The sequence below is a fragment of the Rhinatrema bivittatum genome, chromosome 8, assembly GCF_901001135.1.
Source record: "Rhinatrema bivittatum chromosome 8, aRhiBiv1.1, whole genome shotgun sequence".
Lineage (NCBI taxonomy): Eukaryota > Metazoa > Chordata > Amphibia > Gymnophiona > Rhinatrematidae > Rhinatrema > Rhinatrema bivittatum.
Window position 1 is genome coordinate 239,633,969 of NC_042622.1, and position 26,021 is coordinate 239,659,989.

The 26,021-nt window shown below is 46.2% G+C and overlaps 1 protein-coding gene across 1 annotated transcript in view; it reads left to right on the plus strand.

Moving 5' to 3' along the window:
- The first annotated feature begins 1,377 nt into the window (after positions 1 to 1,377).
- DAPK3 (death associated protein kinase 3) overlaps positions 1,378 to 26,021 on the plus strand; it is a 28,744-nt gene continuing 4,100 nt past the window's right edge. The window contains exons 1-4 of the mRNA XM_029614296.1: positions 1,378 to 1,472; positions 2,025 to 2,148; positions 4,471 to 4,831; positions 19,348 to 19,477. Of these exons, the coding sequence (XP_029470156.1) occupies positions 2,087 to 2,148; positions 4,471 to 4,831; positions 19,348 to 19,477 (553 nt within the window). The 5' untranslated portion in view covers positions 1,378 to 1,472; positions 2,025 to 2,086. The remainder of the gene's footprint in view (positions 1,473 to 2,024; positions 2,149 to 4,470; positions 4,832 to 19,347; positions 19,478 to 26,021) is intronic.

Genomic DNA, 26,021 nt, shown 5'->3' on the forward strand with positions numbered 1-26,021 from the left:
CGCGCTTTACTGTATCGGCCTGTTATTGATTAAGCCTATCAAAGTCAGGTTTGAAAACAGATTCAGTGTGTTTGCATTTAAGTGCTGTATCAGATTATCATCACTTCAAAGAAGGAAAAACTGTTTTGCAAAATCCCTTGCTCAAGAGATATATAAAAGAACTGTTCAATTTGAAACCGCCGATAAAAGTCCCACATCCCCAGTGGGATTTGAATATTGTTTTAGCTAGGCTAATGCAACCTCCTTGCCAGCCTTTAGAATCCACGCATTAAGTTTCCAATGTGGAAAGTGCTCTCTCTCATCTCTATTACTTTGGCAAGACAAGTCAGCGAGGCTGCAAGAATTAGTAATTTATTTCAATAACAAAGGTAAATCTATCACAAAACAGTCTCTTTCCTTCTCATAATGCATCTTTCACTGCTACAAACTCTCAAAATTGCACGGCACCCCCCAATGTACATCTGAGCACATCAGAGCAGTGGCCTCCTCCACATCGTTTGTAATACGCATCAATATGAGAGCTATGCCAAGCAGCGACTTGGTCAACTACACGCTAGGTGGACCCCCGGACAAGTAGCCACACATACCCCGCCCGCTCCTCTTCGGTTAAGTTATATAGCTAGGGTTAAAACTGAACCGAAGAGCAATCACACCAACTCAGACCGTGCACGCTTGGGAAAATCCCCGCAGCTTCCTAAACTAGGCGACACTGAGAGCCGATTCGGTGCTGTTCGATGACGTCACCCAGATGTGGGGGCTGTTTGTCCGGCTGTGCACAGAGGACACCTGTTACAGGTAGGCAACTTTGCTACCTGTTAGGTGCAAAATAAAAATTCAGGGTGCCATCTTAAAAGGCATCACACGGAAATCTGCAGAATACAATAATAGCAAAAATAAATGTTAGAGTAAACACAGGCTTCGGGGGGTCGGCATACTAAACTAACTGTATCTTGCATTTCAAAAAATATATACTAGAGCAAAAGAAATCAGACCTAGACATACGAATGAAAGAGGAAGCGATAGAGCAATTTTGGAGTACCAAAAGCGGAATATAAATAATTAAAAAAAATAAATAAAAAAACAAAACCCAGCAGCTATGCTGGCACCATGACGAAACTGCTATTTAGACTAACAAGTTTACTCAAGCGCAATGTTTACTTTGGGGGCACGGTTGCCTCATCGATGGCTGATAGACCTGTAGGCCAATCAACTGTCCACTTCCATTCGACTCCTGCTGTTCTAATGGCTCACGTCTTTTAGAAAGCTACGCTACGTGATGGACGTTTTCTTCTACCATTCGGTTACAGCTGTGCGTACCCACGGCCAATGAAAGGCTTAGGGCGGGAATTGGGGGCGTTCCCGGAAACGTGTATGGGCGTAGTGACGTCAGAGGGGCGGGCTGTATTGGCTAGTAGTCAGTTCGGATGAATGCGGTGGCAGGAAGAAGTGGATACAGAGCAAGCGAGCTGGAGGTAGAGTGGTTTTGGTTGTTTCAAGTTGGGGAGAGAACGAAACCCCTTTCCCAGCTCTAGACTGAGGGGTCACCCCTTTAATTCTAAGTATCTAGCTGAGAGAAGGAAATCCCCCCAACTCTCAACATGACAGAGGGCCCTATCCCGTCCCATATCTTCCCTGAAGGGGAGTCCCCTCCCTGCATCTCCACTGGCCAAATAACCAATCTCAAGCCTAAGGGCGGAAGAACCCCCTCCCCCCCTACACACACACACACACACAATTTTTCTCCAGCTCCAAGCCGAAAGAGGAAGATGGCCCCCCTCCTTATCCTCTCCAGTTTGAAGGGAGACACCCTCTCCTCCATTCTCAGCTATATTGGCTTGCTGATAACCACTTAATGTATTGGCCAGTACGAATTGCGGACGATGGGGCAATATATAGCTTGATTCTGCAGATATTAGCCAGGAATTTTGTTTCGGCTACATTTTCTTTCTGCTTCCTCTGTTTTGTGAATAGTATCACTGGGAGTTCTTTACTCTTTTTTTTTTTTTTTTTTACTTTCAATCCAGTGTAAGCCTTCGAGAGTTTCTGAAGAGTGCAGGGATTCTCTGGATCTGTGACATTGGGAGAAATGACAGCCTTCAAGCAAGGCAATGTAGAAGAGCACTATGAGATGGGAGAGGAGCTGGGCAGGTAAGCAAAAAAAGGCATGTCTGAGGGAGTGGGTGAAAGCGGAATGCCAGTTTTTGGTTATCTTTAAATTTTTTATGAAATTAAGGTTTAGCAGAAACTGTCTTGTTCTGTGCCAATGGCTCAGGTTTTTCATAGATTAGGCTATCTGCACTTCCAGATTTGATAGATCCATTTAAGAATGCAATCTTTAAAGCAGGATCAGATTTTGGAAATTAGTATTGTTCTTTTGTATGAATTATCTGAATTGTATGCTTTTCACACAAAGCATACAAAAAGAATCTTCTGCCTAGAGCCTTGGACCTACTTTCACACAACCACTCCAGTGTGCTCTATTGCCTGTAGTCAAAAGCTCAGGTGCATGCTGGGCTGCTCTTTGGGAAAGGTAAGTTGGTGAATACATGTAATTGCCCTGGGCCCTGCACTTTGAAGGGTCCCACACCATCATGGTAGCCCTGTTCCCAGCACTATAATTTCAGCATTCCAGGGCCCCACACTCCCCAAGATCAGCCCTGCATGTACACTTGGGAAAGTCTAGGTTTCATGCAAAAATTGTGTGAGGTAAATGAAGGTTATTGTAAATTGTTCTCCTGCCTGCAGTGTTTTGAATCAAGTATATGAAAGCTTAAAAACATTGATCTACTGCCATCATAACTGAAGACATTCTATTTCAAAATTGTAGATTGAGAGGGAAACTTTAGAGGCCCATCTTGACAAATGACTGCTTGATTTTAAGGAAAGTAATAGCAGTCTGTGGCTCAAATCAGCAGCTCAAGATAAGGATAATATTGGAGGCTTCTTAAAGATATAGAAATGGTCCTCCTCAGCCAAAGGTCTTTGAAAAGTTTTATATTTTCTCCACTACCTGGGGATATTCTGGAGTTTAACTTGTAATAACTGAATGACACCTGGTGCTGGCCTTGAAAGCCAAGAATGAGGGCAGAAAAGGATGCTCCACACTAGTCACACTGGGATTCAGGATGGTAGCAGCAGTTTTCAGACCAGTGTGACAAAGTGAGGCCTTGGAAGCATGCCAGGGCCTCACCTTCAGTTGGTTAAAGTGAATCTTGCTAAGTACATTTCATGTTTAAAGGTTTGCTCTGAACTCTGTTCTCCTTACTCCCCTCCTGACCCAAGCACACACACTTTGGAGCCATAAGCCTTATATGGCAGGTTCAGGGCTCAATTAGCTGTCTTTGGGGTTAAGAATAGTGATGTCATAGTGTAAAAATGTAAACCAGCCAGTGGCATACAGATTCCAGACTGAGGCCAAAACATTTATTTCAACACATTCCAGGCTGTTTGCTCAAGCTGCTGCTTTTACATTCTGTAACTACTTCTCAAGGATCCTGTGGCAGAGTTCCAAGTTTCATGTTTTGTTATAATCTGCCTTTTTACTCTTTTTTTTTTTTTCTTATTGTGCCTTGAGTAGTTGACAGTAGGAACCAGCATCTTGTGACTTAACATGGTTCAGGCAAGCACATGAAGTTTGTATGTATATGAATTTGATTACATGCCATATAAAGCAAACCATCAAGGCAAGGAACAAACCATAAAAAAATAAAATCCCCAGCAAACCCCAGCCTGCCTCTTTCATCCATCCTACTTTACTTCCACCTTCATTCACAAGTAAATAACCAGCATTTTACCTGCTTTAAGATAGTTTACCCCCTTTCTTAATTTTTTTCCAGCTGTTCCACAAAATGGGCCTAAAATAGCTGAAGTCTGTATGCTTTGTCACAAGCAGCCTGTAATCCTGTAGAGAAGGAACCTCTGGGAAGATTGCAGGGAAGATCTGAAATCCCACTGAAGCTTACTTAAAGGGTCCTGGTTGGATAGAGAGTGACTCCAGAAGGATTGGCAGCAGGCTCCAGAGCCTTTCTCCTTTTAGCTTTCCTGTTTGAATCCTGCTTATGTTGGTAGTAGCCGTATGTTGCCAGTTCTGTGTCTGTTTGGTGGACCATGTATGAGATAAATAGCTGGTTTTGCTCCCATTCCTATTAATAATCCATAAATACAGGCACTCATGGCATCCCAGTTGACAGGTGGAGACTGCTTACAGAGCAGTCTGTGCAAATATTAGCTGGCCCACTCTAGCACTGATGTGCAAAGAGACCCTCCTGCTTAAAAGGAGCCTTTGTCCTTGCTGAGCGTTCCAAGTGGCGAGGTAGGTTGAAATCACCAAAGAAGCTACCATCTCACTGCAGAGAAGCCAAAGAGGGTCTTATAAAGGTGCTGGCCCAGTCCTTCTCTTGTTACTAAGCTGACACAAGTAGCAGGGACTTGCTGAAAGTGCTCTCTGAATGCTTCCCGTCTTTCCCGTAGTGGGCAGTTTGCTATCGTGAGAAAGTGCCGTGAGAAAAGGACTAATGTGGAATACGCTGCCAAGTTCATCAAGAAGCGACGCCTGTCGTCCAGCCGGCGGGGTGTGAGCCGCGAGGAGATAGAGCGGGAGGTGGACATCCTGCGGGAGATCCAGCACCCCAACATTATCACACTGCACGACATCTTTGAGAACAAGACAGACGTGGTGCTGATCCTGGAGCTGGTGTCGGGCGGAGAGCTCTTTGACTTCCTAGCGGAGAAGGAGTCACTGACTGAGGAAGAAGCCACTCAGTTCCTCAAGCAGATCCTGGATGGCGTATACTATCTCCACTCAAAACGCATAGCGCACTTCGATCTAAAGGTGAGGCTCTGTGCGCGGTTCCCCCATCCTATCCAATGGACATTAGGGCATCACAAAACTGCGTGTCTTATGCATTTTGCAGTATGATAAGTTTATGCTACTTACCAATCTGTTTCAGGTAAAAAAAAAAAACCCATATGGTTGTCTTGGCTTGAGCAACACATGCCCATCTACTGCCATTTTCAGTCTTGGGGGGTCTAAGCAGTATTTCTCATCCTAGTCCTTGTGGCACAACTAGCCAATGAGGTTTACAGGATATTTACAATGAATATGCTTGAGAAAGATTTGCATACAATGGAAGCAGTGCATACAAATCTACCTCATGCATATTCATTATGGATATGCTGAAAACCTGACTGGTCAGGTGTGTCCCAAGGACTGGGTTGAGAAAGTACTTCGGTGTACAAGATGAATGGTCTATATGGCACTTATTGTCACCTAGTGGGAGTAGTATGCTTTTATTCTTGGACTTCTATGTGGGAATGGACATGGGAGAAGAGTGGGAAAAAAAATGCAAATATTTGCTGAGAAGGCTAGACATGATGGTTCTGTCATGAAACCAGATGGGATGACTCATTCGCAGTGATGTGTGCTGCCATGGGGAGATCTGGATTTAACATCTGTTCCTTGTGGAGGCAACAGTCACAGGGGAGAGTGTCTCATTTGTTGCTATTATTTATTTAAAATACTTAGTCCCTGTATATACCTGGATCAGTCCAGACTCATGGGTTTTGCCTCCCTTCCAGCAGATGGAGACAGAGAAAGTTTCAGAGGCTCCGCCTCATAACCCGGTGTGCCACCTGTTACTCTTCGGTATTTCTCTGTCTCCAGTAGATGGAAGTGGTGCAAAACCCGTGGTTCTGTACCTGTGCCTAGGAAAAAAAAATTTCTGTGTAGAGAGGAATAGGTCTCCCAGGGGGTTGGGAGGTCCTGGTGGGATTATCCCCCCTGGTTGTAGGCAGGAAAGAGCAGGGGGTTGGTGACCCCAAACGTATGCTCAGTGCACCGGGGTTAATAGCTGGGGACCAGTTCCCTCCCCCCTCTTTGCAGCCTGCAGACTCTGCCAACTCTCAGGGAAGTAATTCTCCTCTGCGTTCTCTTCCCTGACGATAATCGTGAATAAAAAAAAAAAAAAGATGACGATCAAGGGACGCAGGGACTCCCTTGCTGCAGGAGTGATTCGCCAGTGGGGGGGAGGGATCGCGCTTTGGGTGGTGAGTTTTTTGTCTGGGTTCTCTTGCCCCCCCCCCCCCCCCCGTGTCGATTGGAGCTTTTGGCGGGCTTTGCCGTGTCCGTGCTCTGCGTGTGGGGAGAGGCTCCTGAGCCGAGCTGTGGCGGGACTTTGCCGCGCCTACCTCCACATAGGGGAAGGACCTTCCGGCGCTCCTATGGCAGTGCCCAGCTCTCAAGCCTCCACAGGTCCGTTGCCAGCTGCGTTTGAGCCTCGGGCCAACCCGTTCCCTCTTAGTGCGGGAATGGCGGCCATTTTGGGAGCATTTCGTGCAGCGGAGGTGGCAGCGAGAGGGGGAGGGGAATCCCCCCAGGGCTTTTTCCTGCCGATTCAAGCCCCAATAGGGCCCGGGGGGCCTTGGGAGAGATCTCTGATGCGGACCAGGAATCAGTCGTTGGACCTGCTATGAGGTCCTCCGGGTTTTCCCCGGAGTTTAACCTGTTCATGCATCAGGCCTTTTTGGCCAGCAGTGCTCGCAAGAGAGGAGGTCGGGGGATCTGTTTGCCGGTGGACCCCCCTCGGAAGCTACCTAGGAAGCCGGAAGTCTCCCCGGCTGTCGGGTCCGCAGGATGCATTCTCCCGGGCCAAGGACACAGTCGCTAAAGGACTTCTTGGAGGGCTCAGACCCGGCTGAGGGTCGAGCTAACCTTTCTCCTCCCCCCTTAGGGGCTCATGAGACCGGCGATGATGGGGGCCCAGGGGTGCCCCTGGAAGGGGATGACCCTAAGGTGATGTGCTTGTTCCAACAGGATGAGCTGGCTCCATTAATTCTTCACGTCCTGGCAGAGCTGGGCATTGAACCTACGGTGGCGGATCTGAGCCCGAACACAGTGGACCCGGTTTTGGCGGGCTTATGGTGTCTGTCTGCGACCTTTTCCCTGCATGAGCTGATGAAGCAGCTTATGATCCGGGAGTGGGACTTTCTGGAGGCAGGCCTCAGGGTCGGCAGGGCGATGGACAAGCTCTATCTGTTACCAGAAGATATGTTGGAACTGCTGAAGGTTCCGAAAGTTGATGCCTCGGTCTAGGCAGTCACGAAGAGGACCACCATTCCAGTCGCCGAGGTGGCAGCTTTGAAAGATCTTTAGGATCGGAAACTGGAGGTCCTCCTCAAACAAAGTTTTGAGGTCTCTGCTCTCGGCATTCGAGCGGCTGTCTGCAGCAGTTATATGCTACAGGTGAGCCTATGGTGGGTGCAACAATTGCAAAGCGCCAAGGACTTCTCACCCCCGGAGGCACAGCAGGTGGACAGGTTGGAGGCGGCCGTGGCTTACGGCGCCAACGCCTAGTATGACCTCCTTCACACTTCCTCCAGGACTATGGCCTCAGCAGTTTTGGCTCGGAGGCTTTTATGGCTCCGCAATTGGGCGGCCGAAGTGTCATCAAAGGCTCAGCTCGGGGCTCTTCCCTTTAAAGGGAAGCTCCTTTTTGGGGAGGACCTGGAGCAGCTGATTAAGAATCTGGGGGATAAGATGCATAAGCTCCCAGAGGACAAACCGTGAGCTCCCGACTCGTTCTCGCTTCCGGAGTTAGCAACGTTTTCGTCAGAGCAGGGCTCTGGCCTCTGGTCATTACCAGCCCTCGGGAAGGGCACAGTCTTGGTCTCAGTCCTTTTGTGGCCGCAGACCAGCCAGGGAGAGCACCTCTCAAGGTGTCAATGGAATTAAGCCTGCACAAGGAGATACCGCTGGCCCACTCCTTGGTTCCACATATTGGGGGCCAATTGGCTCTTTTCTACCAGGAGTGGGCCCATATCACGTCGGACCAGTGGGTTTTAAGCGTGATAAGTCAAGCTTATGCGTTATTGTTTGCTTGTCCGCTAAGAAACCTGTTCCTGGTGTCTCCCTGAGGTTCCCCTGCAAAGCAACAAGTTGTGCAATAGACTCTTCAAAGGCTCCAGGAGCTTGGGGCTATTGTGCCTGACCCGTCAAGGAAGGTACTCCATTTATTTCATGGTACCGAAGAAGGAAGGAAACTTCAGACCAATCCTGGACTTGAAACAGGTCAACCGAGCCCTGAAGGTGCCCCGGTTTCATATGGAAACTCTTTGTTCCGTGATCGCGGCGGTGCGAAAGGGAAAGTTCTTGGTGTCTCCTGATCTAACTGAGGCATACCTGCTTATAGGGATCATCGGCGGTTCCTCAGATTTATGATTCTTGGTCAACATTTTCAATTCTGCGCCCTGCCCTTTGGTCTGGTCACAGCCCCGCAAACTTTCACCAAGGTAATGGTCGTGGTGGCAGCGGCTCTGAGAAAGGAAGGTATCTTGGTCCATCCCTACTTGGATGACTGGCTGATTTGGGCGAAATCGGAACAGCAGTGCTCTCAGGCGGTGGCATCAGTGCTTCTTCAACTGTGCTCACTGGGTTGGGTTGTCAACCTAGCCAAGAGTCACCTTCTCAGTCTCAAGTTCTGGAGTTTCTAGAGGCCTGTTTCGATACTAGCCCAGGCAAAGTTTTCCTTTCGGAAAGTACCACACCTGTTGCAAACCAGAGTGCCCAGGGTCCGGGACTATCTCCAGGTTCTCGGCTCCATGGCTTCGACACATGAGGCCCCTGCAGGGTGCGTTGCTCTCTTGCTGGAATCCATTTTCGGAACAATTTCATCTCCAGCTCCTGCTTCCGGATGTCGCCAGATCCAGCCTCAAGTGGTGGATGACTCCAGGCCACTTGGAACGCGGGGTGGACCTTGAAATCCCACAGTAGATAGTGGTGACCTCTGATGCCAGTCTCTCCGGGTGGGGATCTGTATGCCAGTCGCAAGTGGCTCAAGGTTGTTGGTCCTTGGAGGAGGCGGCTTGGTCGATCAGTCGTCTGGAGACACTAGCGGTGAGGTTAGCTCTTGAGCAGTTTCTCCCACTCCTGCACAACCAGGTGGTCCGAGTTCTGTCGGACAGTGCGACGACAGTGGCCTACATCAATCGGCAGGGCAGTACCAGAAGCTGGCTGGTGGTTCTCGAAGCGCATATGCTGATGTCCTGGGCGGAACGTCATTTGAAGATGATAGCGGCAACCCATATTGTGGCGACCTCCAATGTGCAGGTGGATTTCCTCAGCTGTTGCCAACTGGACCCCGGAGAATGGGAGCTGTTAGGCAGTGCAATGGACTTGATCTCCCACAGGTGGGGGCTCCCTCATGTAGATCTAATGGCGACTCGCTTGAACGCCAAGGCACTGCGATTCTTAGCTGCAGAAGAGAGCACGGGGCAGAAGCTGTGGATGCGCTCGTGGTTCCGTGGCCTCGCCGAGTCCTCCTGTATGTGTTTCTACCGTGGCCCCTCATAGGCAAGGTGATCAGGAGAATAGAAGCTCGCCCGGACCCGGTGATCCGAGGAGTGGCCGCGTCACCCATGGTTTGCAGATCTAATCAACCTGGCAGTTAAGAACATAAGAAAATGCCATACTAGGTCAGACCAAGGGTCCATCAAGCCCAGCATCCTGTTTCCAACAGTGGCCAATCCAGGCCATAAGAACCTGGCAAGTACCCCAAAACTAAGTCTATTCCATGATACCATTGCTAATGGCAGTGGCTATTCTCTAAGTGAACTTAATAGCAGGTAATGGACTTCTCCTCCAAGAACTTATCCAATCCTTTTTTAAAAACAGCTATACTAACTGCACTAACCACATCCTCTGGCAACAAATTCCAGAGTTTAATTGTGCGTTGAGTAAAAAAGAACTTTCTCCGATTAGTTTTAAATGTGCCCCATGCTAACTTCATGAAGTGCTCCCTAGTCTTTCTATTATCCGAAAGAGTAAATAACCGATTCACATCTACCCGTTCTAGACCTCTCATCATTTTAAACATCTCTATCATATCCCCCCTCAGCCGTCTCTTCTCTAAGCTGAAAAGTCCTAACCTCTTTAGTCTTTCCTCATAGGGGAGCTGTTCCATTCCCCTTATTTTGGTAGCCCTTCTCTGTACCTTCTCCATCGCAATTATATCTTTTTTGAGGTGCGGCGACCAGAATTGTACACAGTATTCAAGGTGCGGTCTCACCATGGAGCGATCCAGAGGCATTATGACATTTTCCATTTTATTCACCATTCCCTTTCTAATAATTCCCAGCATTCTGTTTGCTTTTTTGACTGCCGTGGCCTCTCATAGGCAAGGTGATCAGGAGAATAGAAGCTCGCCTGGACCCGGTGATCCTCACCACCCTCGGCGTGATGGGATTCACTCAGACCATCAACAGCCCCACACATAAAGCTGGTCACACCCTGGATCAAATATTCATCAATTCTAATTTCACTTGCACAATAGAACCGTCCTGTACACCAATCCCTTGGTCAGATCATTTCCTAATAGAATCTTCCTTTTCCACACACAAACAGACACACACTTCTCCATACACTTCTACCATTCAATTCAGGAAAACATGTCCTTCTGACATACTCGGCGATCAGCTATCCAAAGAACTCTCCAACCTAGACCTAGCTAATCCGGACTCAGCACTATCTTCTTGGCAAAAGATTACGGAAATAGTCGCAAATAAATGGTGTCCAATAATCTCCAAATCACTCAACCCAATAAAAAAGGGAAACCAACCTTGGTTCTGCTCGGAACTGAAACGAATGAAACAGGATTTACGCCAGAAAGAAAATAGATGGCGCAAAACCCCAAATAAAACAACCCTCTCATCATACAAGGGACTCTTAAATCAATACAGGATCGCCATTCTACAGAAAAAGAAGGAATACTACGCAAACAAAATTCACCATTTTCAATACGATGCCCAGGCCTTATTCGCCTACGTATCACAAATCACTAAATCAACCTCACCACCTATTCCAGATGAACAAGCTCTCTCAAAAGCTATAGAACTCGCTTCTTACTTCCAACAGAAGATCTTAAATACCCTCGCCCTCCTTCCTACAAATACAACCCCCCTAAAGTCAGGTGAGAATTCCAATTCTCTAAATAGACCCAAATTTGACTGTTTCGAATCAATCTCCACCAAAGAGATTGAATCCCTTCTAAATAAACTGAAACCTGCTAGCCATCCAGTTGACAACATCCCATCGAGACTCCTGCTTCTAATCCCTAACTTGATCTCAGGACCTCTGACCAGTATAATAAATAGCCTCCTATCCCAAGGAAGCTACCCAGACATCCTAAAAACCGCTTCACTCAAGCCCCTCCTCAAGAAACACAATTTAGACCCAAATGTTCCAGCAAATTTCAGACCCATCTCTAACCTCCCTTTCGTCGCTAAATTAACGGAGAAATTGGTAAACACACAGCTTTCTGACTACCTGGAAGACCACAAGATCCTACACCCTTCGCAATATGGTTTCCGGAAATCACGCAACACGGAAACCCTCCTCATCTCACTAACAGACCATATTATTATGGGGTTAGATAAAGGACATTCCTTTTTACTAGTCTTGTTAGACATTTCGGCGGCTTTCGACACCGTCAATCACACCATCCTGTTGGATCGTCTAGCAGATATCGGCATCTCGGGATCTGCGTACAACTGGTTCAAGTCCTTCCTCAGTAATAGGACTTACAAAGTCAAAATCAATAATAAAGAGTCTCCCCTAACAAAATCTAATCTTGGCGTACCACAAGGATCTTCTTTATCCCCAACCCTCTTCAACATATACCTCCTCCCCCTCTGCCAAATGTTAACAGATCTCAATCTAATTCATTATCTGTACGCAGACGACGTACAGATTCTAATCCCCATAACAGATTCAATAGCAAAAGCGCTCACCCATTGGAATAACTGCCTACTTTCCATCACCAATCTACTCAATAGCTTAAACTTGGTCCTTAACGCTTCTAAGACAGAGCTTCTCCTCATCTCCTCAAATGATAATATCCATCAACCAACATCACTCAACGCTCACATCACATGTAAACAGGTGAGAGATCTTGGGGTGATTCTAGACAACCGACTAAACCTCAGGAAAATGGTCAACACAACAACGAAAGATTGCTTTTACAGATTACAGGTCCTAAAACGACTTAAACCTCTCTTATTCTTCCACGACTTCAGGACAGTCCTCCAAGCGTTACTGTTCTCCAAAATAGACTACTGCAGCGCCCTGCTACTAGGACTTCCCAAATCCTCTACTAAACCGCTGCAGATGATTCAAAATGCGGCAGCAAGATTGTTAACCAGTACCAGCCGCCACGATCACATATCACCCATTCTCAGGAATCTACATTGGTTACCAGTAAATTACAGAATTCTTTACAAATCAATCACCTTAATCCATAAAACTATCCATCATCAACTTCAACTTGACCTGGAAATACCTCTTAAACTCTATTCTTCTATCAGACCAACTAGAGACATGTACAAAGGCACTCTGAATGTTCCCCCCACTAAAGCCTCACGCCTCGCTATGACCAAAGACAGAGCCTTTTCAATAGCAGGCCCATCGATCTGGAACAGTATCCCATCAAACCTCAGACTGGAGCCATGCCTTTTAACTTTCAGAAAAGGACTTAAGACCTGGCTCTTTCAACAAGCCTTCCCTGAACCAGACAATCAATAGTTGGCCTTCATTGCTACTCGGTCTGGCACTCCATTTTTCAATGAAGGAATAAATGGACTCTGAGTCATTAAGGTTAAAACACCGTCTAAGTTTTTAACTTGTACTTTCTATGGTAAAATTTCTTTTACCGGCCTATCTTCCTTCCAGCTTGTTGCAAGCTTCCAAGTTCTCTCCCCTTGTTGATTGTAATTTTTGACTTATTCCTACTTATTGTTATCTTTCGTTTACGTGGATTTGTTACTCTTGTTGTTTTTCCCTTTTGTTAATCTGTAAACCGATCCGATATGGTAATTTACTATGAAGGTCGGTATAAAAAACTGTTAAATAAATAAATAAATGGTTTGCAGATCTAATCAACCTGGCAGTTGATGGGCCTCTGTGGTTCAACAATCTACTAAATCTTCTTCGTCAAGATCCTATATTTTTCGATCAGTCGGATCGCTTCTGTCTAGCGGCCTGGCTTTTGAGAGGAAACAGCTGAGGAAGAAAGGCTGACATCTCTACATTCTTGAGGGTGTGCAAGCCCTCAACCTCCATGGCATACAGTTGAATCTGGCGGGTCTTTGAGTCGTGGTGGAAGCCGCAGGGTCTTGATCCCCGCCGGGCTTCGGTGTCTTCAATTCTCTCTTTTTTGCAGGATGGGCTGACGAAGGGGTTATCGTTAATTCCTTAAGAGTCTAGGTGCAGCACTGGGTTGTCTGAGGGGCCAGATTCCCAGGTCCACTCTCGCTGCTCATCCAGATGTGGTCTGTTTTCTCAGAGGCGCTAAGCATTTGCGCCTTCCAGTTCACAGTGTGTGTCCTTCTTGGAGTCTGAACCTGGTCCTTAAGGCCCTGTGCGAGCCACCTTTTGAGCCCCTCAGGAAAGTATCATTGAAAGACCTCATGCTGAAGGTGGTCTTCTTAGTGGCCATTTGTTAAGTTCGAAGGGTTTCTGAGCTTCAGGCATTGTCCTGCAGGGAACCATTTTTGCGAATTTCAGACTCAAGGGTCTCATTGAGTACAGTTCCGTCCCTTTTGCCTAAAATAGTCTCAGCCTTCCATATGAATCAGTCCGTGGATCTCCCAGTCTTTACAGACCTAGATCTTGCTTACTCACAGGCTAGGGACTTTGAGACGCCTGGACGTTAGGGCTATCCTGCGGTATCTGGAGGTCACTAATAGTTTTTGCTTGTCGGATCATCTTTTTATTCTGTAGCATGGCCCAAGGAAGGGGCAACAAACTTAGAAGTCCACAATAGCGCGTTGGCTCAAGGAGGCTATTGCATCTTATATCGGCTGTGGTCGCCCGGTTCCGGAAAGATTGCGGGCTCATTCTACACGTTCCCAGGCTGCTTCCTGGGCGGAATGTCATCTGGTCTCCCCGCAGGAAATTTGCAGGGTGATCACCTGGAAATCTTTACACATCTTTGCTAGACACTACCGGTTGGACGTCCAAGCTCCGGGCGTCTGCCATTTCAGAGAGAGTGTGCTTCGAGCAGGACTCTCCATGTCCCACCCTCATTAAGGGAAGCTTTGGTACATCCCAGGAGTATGGATTGATCTGGGTACATAAGGGAAAGGAAAATTGGTTTTTACCTGCTAATTTTCGTTCCTGTAGTACCACGGATCAGTCCAGACGCCCACCCGTATCGGAGGTTGGCATGATTGGAGAGTCTGCTCGATTTCTGATGTTCATCTCTCTCTTCGTTGATGTTTGGCATAGGTGCTGCAGAAAATAGGCAACTGGTTAATCAAGTTGTTCAATTGTTCCTACTTCTCTGCCCATTCGGGGGAAAGAGTTTAATGTTCATTCAATTTGGTTTGGTTTTCAATGTGTTAGGCTTGGGTACTGATCATTACTGAAGAGTAACAGGTGGCACACTGGGTTATGAGGCGGAGCCTCTGAAACGTTCTCTGTCTCCATCTGCTGGAAGGGAGGCAAAACCAGGAGTCTGGACTGATCTGTGGTACTACAGGAACGAAAATTAGCAGGTAAGACCCAATTTTCTTTTGTCTTATATTGGACAAACTGTGCTAGACGAATTACAATTCCTGTTCACACCTGAATCAGTCCAGTCTCCTGGGTTTTGCCCCTTCCAGCAGATGGAGACAGGGAAAGATTCACTGACATTGTAATATAACGTGGTGCACCATCTGCAGTCCCTCGGTATTTCTCTGTCTCCAACAGATAGTAGAGGTGCAGTCCCCGCAGTCCAAAAAAAAAGGGGGATTAAGGGGTCTATCCCTCCTGGTTCTGAGGTGGACGAGCAATGGGTTGGGGACCCTTGCCTAGCTCAGTCTTGTCGCCTCCAGGGGTGTATATCTGATGGGGCAAGTTCCCTCCCCCCCCCCCCCTTCCCCCCCCTTCCCCCCCCCTTCCCCCCCCCCCCAAGAGAAAGTTTGGAGTCCCACAGCTCTTCTGCCAGCAGGAAGAACCCTTTGTTTTCCTCCTTGGCTGATTTTTATTAAAGTAAAAAAAAAAAGAAAAGAATGGAAGGAAGCAGCACTGTTATAGCAGCCAGGGGAGGCTACGGGTGGAGCTTAAGTGTGCAATTGCTGCTAGGACAGGCGTTCTCAGGCGGCAGGGCTCGTCAGCCACGCGGTCAGGCCTTCCTTGCTGGCTCGGTGCAGTGGTACTTGTTGGCCATGCGATCGGGCCTCCTTTTGCTGGTGGTTTTGTTTTTCTGCTGTTGGATGGCGCGCGGCAGTGCTTATGCTCATGTGGCGATGCATGCGCGTGACTTTCCTGCTCCCGGCTTTGCTCCCGCTGCCTCTCTGGTGGAGAGGGTAGATCGGGGCCAGCAGAAGCTGTGCTGGAGCAGCAATCTAAGCAAAAGGCAGGCACGGGAGCATCTATGAAGTTGGCAACCCCCCGCCCCTTTCAGGTGTAGGAAAGGCAGCCATGTTTTCTGCAGCTAACAGGCGAGAGCCCACCTCAAAGGACCGCCAAGACGTCCTGCTTCTTCAGTCGCAGAAGAGATCACAGGGCAGAATGGCTCGATGCCTTAGTCCTCCCTTGGCCTCGAGGGATTCTTCTTTACGTGTTTCCCCCCCACCCCTGCAGCTGATGGTGGGGAAAAGAAAGACAGACAGAAAGTCATCCCGGGGAAGTGATCCTAGTAGCACCAGAGTGGCCACGGCAGCCGTGGTTTGTGGACACAATCAACCTGGCGGGAGACAGTCCTCTGTGGCTCACTTACTTGCCAAACCTTCTTCTTCAGGGTCCAATATTTTTGGATCAGGGGGATCACTTTTGTCTTGTGGCTTGGCTTTTGAGAGGAGGTATTTGAGAGAGAGGGGATGTCATTTCCACTTTATTGGAGGCTAGGAAGACTTCTACTTCCTTGTCCTGTGTGAGGATCTGGAGAGTCTTCAAGTCCTGGTATGGGTCAGGGAGTAAGACTTTCTCAGGCCTCAATAGCTCACATCTTAACCTTTTTGCAGAAAGTTTTGGTGAAGGGCTTGGCCTTTAACTCTCTTAAGGTACAGGTTGTGGCCTTGGTCTGTCTTCGTTACAAGATACATGGAATGTCTTTGGCTGCCCACTCAGATGTGGCCCGCTTCCTTCGGGGGGGGGGGGGGGGCAAAACATCTGTGTCCTCCAGTGCGGAAAATATGTTCCTTATGGAATCTTAACTTAGTTCTTAAAGGAATATGTGTAGCTCCTTTAGAGCCTCTAAGGAGGGCAACTGTGAAGGTCCTCACGTTGAAGTTGGTTCTTTCTGGTAACGATTTGTTCAGCCAGAAGAATTTTGGAACTGCAGGCATTGTCGTGTAGGGAGCCGTTTTTGAAGATCCTGGATTCCGGGATCTCCTTGCAGATGGTGCCCTCCTTTCTCCCAAAGGTTTTGTCAGCATTCCATCTGAGTCAGACGGTAGAGCTCCCGACTTTCCCAGATTTGGACGCATCAACTCCGCATGCTAGGGACCTGCAATATCTGAATGTGAACATAAGAAAATGCAAGAAAATGCCATACTGGGTCAGACCAAGGGTCCATCAAGCCCAGCATCCTGTTTCCAACAGTGGCAATCCAGGCCATAAGAACCTGGCAAGTACCCAAAAACTAAGTCTATTCCATGTTACCACTGCTAGTAATAGCAGTGGCTATTTTCTAAGTCATCTTAATTAATAGCAGGTAATGGACTTCTCCTCCAAGAACTTATCCAATCCTTTTTTAAACACAGTTATACTAACTGCACTAACCACATCCTCTGGCAACAAATTCCAGAGTTTAATTGTGCATGGAGTGAAAAAGAACTTTCTCCGATTAGTTTTAAATGTGCCACATGCTAACTTCATGGAGTGCCCCCTAGTCTTTCTACTATCCGAAAGAGTAAATAACCGATTCACATCTACCCGTTCTAGACCTCTCATGATTTTAAACACCTCTATCATATCCCCCCTCAGTCATCTCTTCTCCAAGCTGAAAAGTCCTAACCTCTTTAGTCTTTCCTCATAGGGGAGTTGTTCCATTCCCATTATCATTTTGGTAGCCCTTCTCTGTACCTTCTCCATTGCAATTATATCTTTTTTGAGATGCGGCGACCAGAATTGTAAACAATATTCAAGGTGTGGTCTCACCATGGAGCGATACAGAGGCATTATGACATTTTCCGTTTTATTCACCATTCCCTTTCTAATAATTCCCAACATTCTGTTTGCTTTTTTGACTGCCGCAGCACACTGAACCGACGATTTCAATTTGTTATCCATTATGATCCTAGATCTCTTTCTTGGGCTGTAGCACCTAATATAGAACCCAACATTGTGTAATTATAGCATGGGTTATTTTTCCCTATATGCATCACCTTCCACTTATTCACATTAAATTTCATCTGCCATTTGGATGCCCAATTTTCCAGTCTCACAAGGTCTTCCTGCAATTTATCACAATCTGCTTGTGATTTAACTATTCTGAACAATTTTGTGTCATCTGCAAATTTGATTATCTCACTCGTATTTCTTTCCAGATCATTTATAAATATATTGAAAGTAAGGGTCCCAATACAGATCCCTGAGGCACTCCACTGTCCACTCCCTTCCACTGAGAAAATTGTCCATTTAATCCTACTCACTGTTTCCTGTCTTTTAGCCAGTTTGGAATCCACGAAAGGACATCGCCACCTATCCCATGACTTTTTACTTTTCCTAGAAGCCTCTCATGAGGAACTTTGTCAAATGCTTCTCATGAGGAACTTTGTCAAACGCCTTCTGAAAATCCAAGTATACTACATCTACCGGTTCACCTTTATCCACATGTTTATTAACTCCTTCAAAAAACGTGAAGCAGATTTGTGAGGCAAGACTTGCCTTGGGTAAAGCCATGCTGACTTTGTTCCATTAAACCATGTCTTTCTATATGTTCTGTGATTTTGATATTTAGAACACTTATCACTATTTTTCCTGGCACTGAAGTCAGGCTAACCGGTCTCTAGTTTCCCGGATCGCCCCTGGAGCCCTTTTTAAATATTGCCTTTGTTGCATTACCTCAAGGTCACCAATAGCTTTAAGATGTCTGACCACCTCTTTGTGCTATGGAGTGGGCCTAAGAAGGGGCAGAAGGCCTCAAAGTCCATGATAGCCAGGTAGTTGAAAGAGGCAATGAACTTGGCTTATATCTGTAAGGGGCGTCCTATCCTGGTGGGATTGAGGACTCACTTGTTTCGGGTGCAGGAGGCTTCTTGGGCTGAGTGCTAGCAGGTGTCGCCGCAAGAAATTTATCAAGTGGCTATTTGGAGTTGTGGCACACTTTCACCAAACATTATTGTTTGGATGTCCAGGCCCCAGAAGCTATGGGCTTTGGTGAGAGTGTTCTTCGAGCGGGACTCTCGTAGTCCCACCCTAATTAGGGAAGCTTGGGTACATCCCAGGAGTCTGGACTGATCCAGGTATGATCAGGAAAGGAAAATTGGTTCTTACCTGCTAAGAATACCACGGATCAGTCCAGATTCCCACCCTGCTTGAGGGGGAGAGTGCACTTGTATTTCTGTCGTGTTGTTATTGTGTATAGGCTGCAGAGCTGCTCAGGATTTCAGGTTTGTTCTTCTGGTTTGGCGTTGCAAAGAAAAGATTTCTTCCAGGACGCGGTTCTGCCTTTTCTCTTGCTCATTGTGGGAGGTTGTTTTCTTTTTCATTAGGATTGTTATGGGATGAATCTTGGCTTGGGTACGGATCAATACTGAGGGACTGCAGTTGGCCCACCAAGTTATATGCCAGTGTCCGTGAAACTTTCTCTGTCTCCATCTGCTGGAAGGGAGACAAAACCCAGGAGTCTGGACTGATCTGTGGTACTACAGGAATGAAAATTAGCAGGTAAGAACCAATTTTCCTTTCTTTAAACTGCACAAACATAAAACATTACACTTTGGGTGCACTTGTCCCAGGTTGGTTCCCCTGGCCAAGGACTGGGCTAGATGAGGAAGGGAGAGGGATAACCATGGGGATTAAAAGCCCCAGATAGTTGCAACTAAAGGTTCATGATCCCATAGTCCCAGTAAGAGCCAGTTCTGATGGAGGTGGAAGAACAAGGAAAAACTAATAGGCCCCCAAAAAAAGCCAGGTGAGTAAAGCTCAAAGAAATGGACCTTGCTGGAGAGGTAGAACGGTGAAAGGAAAGCAAGCTGAGATTTACAAGGCATCCAACCATGGCGGAAGAAACTTTCATGCTGAAAGGGATGAGTGATATGAGTGGGTTTGTTCTGTTTTTGTTTTCATTCAATTTGTACATACTAGTAACCGGAAGCAAAGAGAGCTGCGCCTGTTAATGCACAAGCCCCTTCTTCTCTCTTCCCCAGCCGGAGAATATCATGCTGCTGGACAAGCATTCCCCCAGCCCCCGCATTAAACTCATCGACTTTGGCATCGCCCACAAGATCGAAGCGGGGAATGAGTTCAAGAACATCTTCGGCACTCCCGAATTTGTAGGTACGTTTGGGAATGGTTTGGATAAAATTCTGTTGGGACAGGTCCGTTTATTAGCTGGGTAGATGGGGAACAGATCTGCCAAGTAGTTCCCAATGATCTGGCTTTGACCACCTTTGTAGATGGGATACTGGGTTCGGTGGACCATTGGTCTGACCAGTGTGGCACCTATGAGTGTTCAGATGGCAAATTGAATTTTAATTTTTTTAAGCCTCTAAAGACCACTTTGTTATTGTTGGTGCCTGGTTCCAGTTTCTCTCTGATTTTACATGTATTCTGCCTGCATTCCTGACTCTTGGAGTGTGTTGGGAATGGGGGTTAAATGCAGCAGAGCTAGTTCAGTCTATGGTCAGATGCATGAGCGGTGGAGCTGCTCCTCTCTCATTTTTCCTTGTTGGATGTGCTCAGAAGCAGTTTGCTCTTGGGCTTAGATAGGAAACAGAGACCCTTTTTCCATTCTTCCTACTTCCAAAATCACTTAAAATGTTTGTACCCTTTGGTTCAGCACAGTGTTACTGCTCTGCCAGTAGAACCAAAGTGCTGCTACTTGCACCATCTCCAGAACTTTTTATTTTGTTTTATTTTTACATACAATTGAATTTTTATTCCATTCTTACGGTATATGTTCAGAGTGGATTATAACATGAACAATATAACACTGCCTCAACATAATCAAAAAAGTGAATTTATATGTAATGCACGTAATGTAAACCAGGGGTGGCCAACTCCAGTCCCCGAGTCACAAGCAGGCCCCACTTTCAGGATATCCACAATGAATGTGCATAAAATCTGCAAAAATAGCTTATATTTCTCAGACCCTACTCATTTACAACATTTTCTTTTGGATAAATCTGCAGTGAATTGAATTTTCTTTTTCTTTTTATCCTTTTGGGGTTTTGGTTCAAGAGTCTGATGGCCTAATTATTCTTGACGTAATTCCTTAATGTTTTCTCCCCCCTGTTTCTTCTTAATGCGGACTTCTTTTTATTCTTAAGTTTTTTGTCATAACTTTTTTTTTTTTGCCTAGCAGCAATTCGTGTATATATTATAAATGCCAATAAAAAAAAAAACAAAAAGCTCATGCATATTCATTATAGATCTACTGAAAACCAGGCCTGTTTCTGGCTCTTGGTCGGAGTTGGCCATCCCTATCTAAACCTAGCAAATATTGCAATATAACGAATAGTAAGCCAATGACAACTCAGTAACACAAGTTTCCAAAAGTAAAACAAATCATCGTGTAAACGAAAAATCATATCAAATCAAAATTCAAAAAACTCTAATCAAAAGGCAATCAACTTCCAGCACTACAGAGCTCTGAATATGACTGTGCTGTGCAAAAAAATTACTAAATCAAATTTGACAATTGTTCAGCTGGGGTAATATGCACCTTGGAACCCTATTCGATGCGGTATATTACCATGGTGTGATCTACTGAAAATCATGATACTCTCTAGGCGATCTGTACAAAGAAATTGACAGCTAAAAGCAAGGACATAAAAAGGCAGATTTAAATGTTTCCCTAAATTTTAATAGGTCTGCTATAAATCAGATCACTTTCTGAGAAAGGAACTCTGAAGAGCAGGACCAAAGACTGAAAGATATCAACCTTGCATCCCTAGAGACCTGGAGAAGGGCCTCTGGTGAGGAATGCAGTGACCCGGGTGGGACATATTCCAAAAATTGAACATAAGGATAAATTGGCCCATCACCTTAAACTGAATTTCTAAGATATGAGGAGCTTAAGGCTTCCAAAATAGGAGTAATATGGGCTCTATGCTGACACCCTATAATCAAATAGGTGGTGATATTTTGAATGCTAGCTGAAGTTAACAAAGCAAATAAATTTGACAACACAGTAATAATGGAGATTTCAATTACCCCAGTATTGTGTCAATGTCATCCATTTATTTCACAAGGATGAGAATGATGTCTTTAATTTCTCAGGTTGTGTCTTCACTCAGGATGTCTTAATTTAAAATTGGGGAGGATCCTATTCTCCAGGTAGTCCTCAATTCTTCTAAAGCATTTCCACGTTATTCAGAGTTGGAGGACATGCTTTTGACAGAATGGGAATCCCCTGAGAGTGGTCTCAGAGGAATCGAGGCTTTCCATAAGCTATACCCGCTGCTGCCAAATGCAATGCATCATCGTTTTCAGTGGGTTGATGCTCTAGTCTCAGCTGTCGCCTTCCAGTGGAAGGAAGCACGGCTCTTTGAAATCCTCAAGATAGGAAGATCGAAGTGTTCTAGAAATGCATTAGCCATGGCGCTTTCAGTCCAGATTGCTATTTCTGGAGGTTTATGTGGCTCAGGCTCTTTTTTGCTGAGTGCAACAGTTCCCTGACGGTCAGGAAGCAGCCTGGTTGGAGTCTGAAACTGTGTTTCTAGCAGATGCCTTTCATGACCTTATTAGAATTTCTTCTAGGTCTAGCCTTAGCATTAGCATCATGAAGACTTCTATGGCTTCGCTGTTGAGTGGCGGGCGATTGGTCCAAGGCTCAGTTTTGTAAACTTCCAATCAAAAAAGTTGAGATTTAGAATGGTTGGTTAAGAACCTAGGCGAACAAAAACCTCATAGGCTCCTGGAAGATATGGGCAGGTTATTCCCCTGTGTCAACAGAGGGCTAGGATCAATTTTGAGATTCTAGACAGTACAGGCCAGGGAAGCAGTTGACATTGCAAGCTTTCAGATTCAAGGGAAAGAATTAGTTCTTTCAGGGTGTAAGAGAGCCAAGGACCGAATCAGCTGGTCCAGCAGGGGACCAATTGTGCCTCGCAGTGAGAAGTGTCAAGTCCCTCTTTGGTTGTATTTGTTGATTGTTGCCTTCACTGGTTTTCCGAGAGTGGACCCAAATATCATCAGATCAGTGGGTTCTAGATATCATTCAGTTTGCTACTCTTTAGAGCTTGCCACTCCAATTTCTGTTGCTTTTATGGTCTTGCCTTGTGTGTCTGCCAAGAGAAATGGCAGTTCAGGTAACTCTTGAGAGGCTTCAGTTATTGCAAGCTGTGATTCCAGTTCCACTTGAAGCACTAGGTTGCAGTTGTTCAACATTTATTTTGTGGTTCTGGAGAAGGAAAGAACTTACAGACCTATTCTTGTCTTGAAAGTGGTAAACACCAGTCTGTGTTTCTCCCTTTTGTATGAAATTTCTTTGGTCAGTGATAGTGCCTGTGCAATAGGGCAAATTCTTCTCATCTCTAGATCTCTTGGAGATGTACTTTCTCATACAGATCAGGAAAGATCATCTGAGTTTTCTCTATTTTCTCTAGTTTAGAGCAGTGATCCCCCAACCCTGTCCTGGGGGCCCACCAGCCAGTCAGGTTTTTAGGATATCCACAATGAATATGCATGAGAGAAAATTTGCATGCACTGCCTCCATAACATGCAAATTTTCTCTCATGCATATTCATTTTGGATATCCTGAAAACCCGACTGGCTGGTAGGCCCCCAGGACATGGTTGGGGACCACTGGTTTAGAGCATGCCCTTTGTATTACCATGGCTCCAAGAATCTTTACCAAAGAAATGGTAGTGATAGCTTTCTTAAGGAAGAAGGGGATCATAGTTCACCGGTATCTCGATGATTGGTTGATTAGAGCCATGCCCAACAGGGTGGTGAAGATTTTAGAAAGCTTGGGCTTGAATAATCAATTTTTCAAAGAGGAAATACATCCTTTTCCAGTCTCTGGAATACTTGGGAGCTCTATTGGATACCAAAGTAGGTTAAGTGTTTCTAATTCTGGAGAGGGTGATCAAGATCATAGGTCAAGTGGAAATGATCAGAGGCAGAAGAGGATCTTGGAGCATGAGATTATTTTCAGTTCTTGAGTTCTATGGCAGCCTCTTTGGATCTGGTGCCATGGGCCAGAGCTCATATGTGTGCACTGCAATCCTCTTATGTTTCAGTTACAAATTGTTTTCCCCTTCCTGGATTGAGTGAGGCAAAGCCTCTCCTGGTAGTCAACTTCTCAGAATTGAATAAAGGGAGTGTCTGGAGCCACTCTCGTGGGTTCTGATCACTGTGGATGGCAGCTTGATGGGATGGGGAACACACTGTCAAGATTAACTCAAGTGCTGTGATGTCAGGAAGAAGCTTCTTGATAGATTTGAAACCAGAACCATCAGATTAGCCTTGTTGTGCTTTATTTATTTAGATTCCTTTTAATATACCGATGCTCAAGACAAAGTCTTATTGTACCGGTTTACAGTATAACCAGGGGAAACCAATAACCAGAAGAGAGAAACTCAGACAACTATTCCCTTCACGATCAGTGCTACAGTAGTAGCCTAAGTAAACAGAAAGGGAGGTGCTTGGAGCTAGGGGGTGTCTGATGAGACAAATCCATATCTTTGGGCAGATGAAAATCTCCAGATTCTATCGTGCATATTGCAGGGCTGGAAAACATTTTAAGCCAATATTCTCAGCATGAGTATTTTGGATGTAGGGGAAAGGGAACACAGCCAAGATGCCTTTTGATAGATAGTAGAGCAATGTGGCACTATATAGTGGATCTCATGTCAACTCTCTAGAATGCCAAAGTTCTTCAGCAGCTGCAAGAAATTAGGTTCCAAAAACATAGATGACGTACTGTGCCTGTGGCCAAAAGAACTTATTTGTTTGTTTCCTTCATGGTCTCTGATAGGAAGGACCTTGAGACAGATATAGAAGGAACGGTTTTGAGTCATTCTGGTAGCACCAGATTGGCCAAGAATACCTTGGTACACGGATCGACCACCCGATTTACGCACAGAAACCTCCACCCCCAAATAAAAAAAAAAATAAAAACTTGGTTGTTCTTTCAGGCCTACCCCGATTTCACTTCCCCCTTCACAAAGTATACCTAACTAGAAGGATCCTTTTATATAATTTCTAGCTCCCCCCTTCAGCTGACTTTGGTATCTCCACTAAGTACCCCCCTCTCCTTCCAAGGCGCCCCTGCCTCTCTCCTCTCTTCTCTCCACCACCCCATAGGGTCGCGTACTCCTGTGTAGCTTTCCCTTGCCCTCATATGTCCTCTCTCTCCCATAATGTTCCCCGGAACCCCCCTTATAACCTATTTAGGTACTCAGTTCCCCAATTCCAGCTGTCTATTTTATAATTGCATTTGTTGACTGCATACCTTGTACCATGTATTATGGTACATCCATTCACTGTGGGGCGGATTTTAAGAGCCCTGCTCGCGTAAATCCGGGCGGATTTACGCGAGCAGGGCCTTGCACGCCGGTGCACCTATTTTACATAAGCCTGCCGGCGCGCGCAGAGCCCCGGGACTCGTGTAAGTCCCGGGGTTTATCGAGGGGGGCGTGTCGGGGGCGGGGCCGATCGGCGCGGCATTTTGGGGGCGGGCCCGGGGGCATGGTTTCAGTCCGGGGCGTGGCCGCGCCCTCCGGAACCGCCCCCAGGTTGCGTCTAGGCGCGCCAGCGGCCCGCTGGCACGCGGGGATTTACTTCTCCCTCTGGGAGGCGTAAATCCCCCGACAAAGGTAGGGGGGGGTTTAGACAGGGCCGGGGGGTGGGTTAGGTAGAGGAAGGGAGGGGAAGGTGAGAGGAGGGCGAAAGCGAATTCCCTCCGAGGCCGCTCCGATTTCGGAGCGGCCTCGGAGGGAACGGAGGTAGGCTGCGCAGCTCGGCGCGTGCCGGCTACACGAAATCGGCAGCCTTGCGCGCGCCGATCCAGCGTACTTTTGTTTGCGCCTGATGCGCCTACAAAAGTACGCGAGGGCGCCCTTTTTTAAAATCTACCCCTATATGTGTATAATTGCTTTCAAGGCATCCCTTTACCATGTATTATAGTTTTTTGTACATTGTCTTGCTATTTCGTGCAGGATACCCTGCATTATTTCTCTCTTCAAATCTATATTTAATTTGTTCTCGTATAGCTGTTTGATACTCCATTATATAGTCCCTGTTATTTATACATACTTATCCCATGTATCTTTGTTTCATTGTTTGCTATTGTTCTATGTAAGGGCCACGCCCAACAGTTCTTAGTTGTATGTAAACCGATACGATGTGCAAACGGCTATCGGTATAGAAGAAACTCCAAATAAAAAATAAATAAATCTGATAAAGGTTGCAAATCGATGGGCCCTCCTACAGATCCAGTTTTCATTGAATACCTGTCTCCATTTTATCTTGTGTCCTGGCTCTTGAGAAATCACACCTGCACATGAAAGGATACTCTTCCTTAGTAATTGTATTGTTGGTTTCCATCTGCCCTCACTGTTATCTGTATGCATTGTGATTTTTGTAGAGTATTGTGTATGTATTGTTCACCAAGATCTGTGGATTGGCGGAATATAAATACATTTAAATATCTACTCTGAAGGCTGACAAAAATGCCACTTCTCTGGCTTATGTTTGGGTCTGGTGCCTATGTGAGGCATACTGCAGGGCATGGTCCATCCCTCTGTGGAAGGTGGATATTTCAGCAGGTGTCGCCACAGGGCATTGGTAGGGTGGCTACCTGGAAGTCTCTGCATACCTTTGCCAGACATTATCGACTGGATTTCCGGGCTCCAGAGCCCGGTTCTTTTGGAGC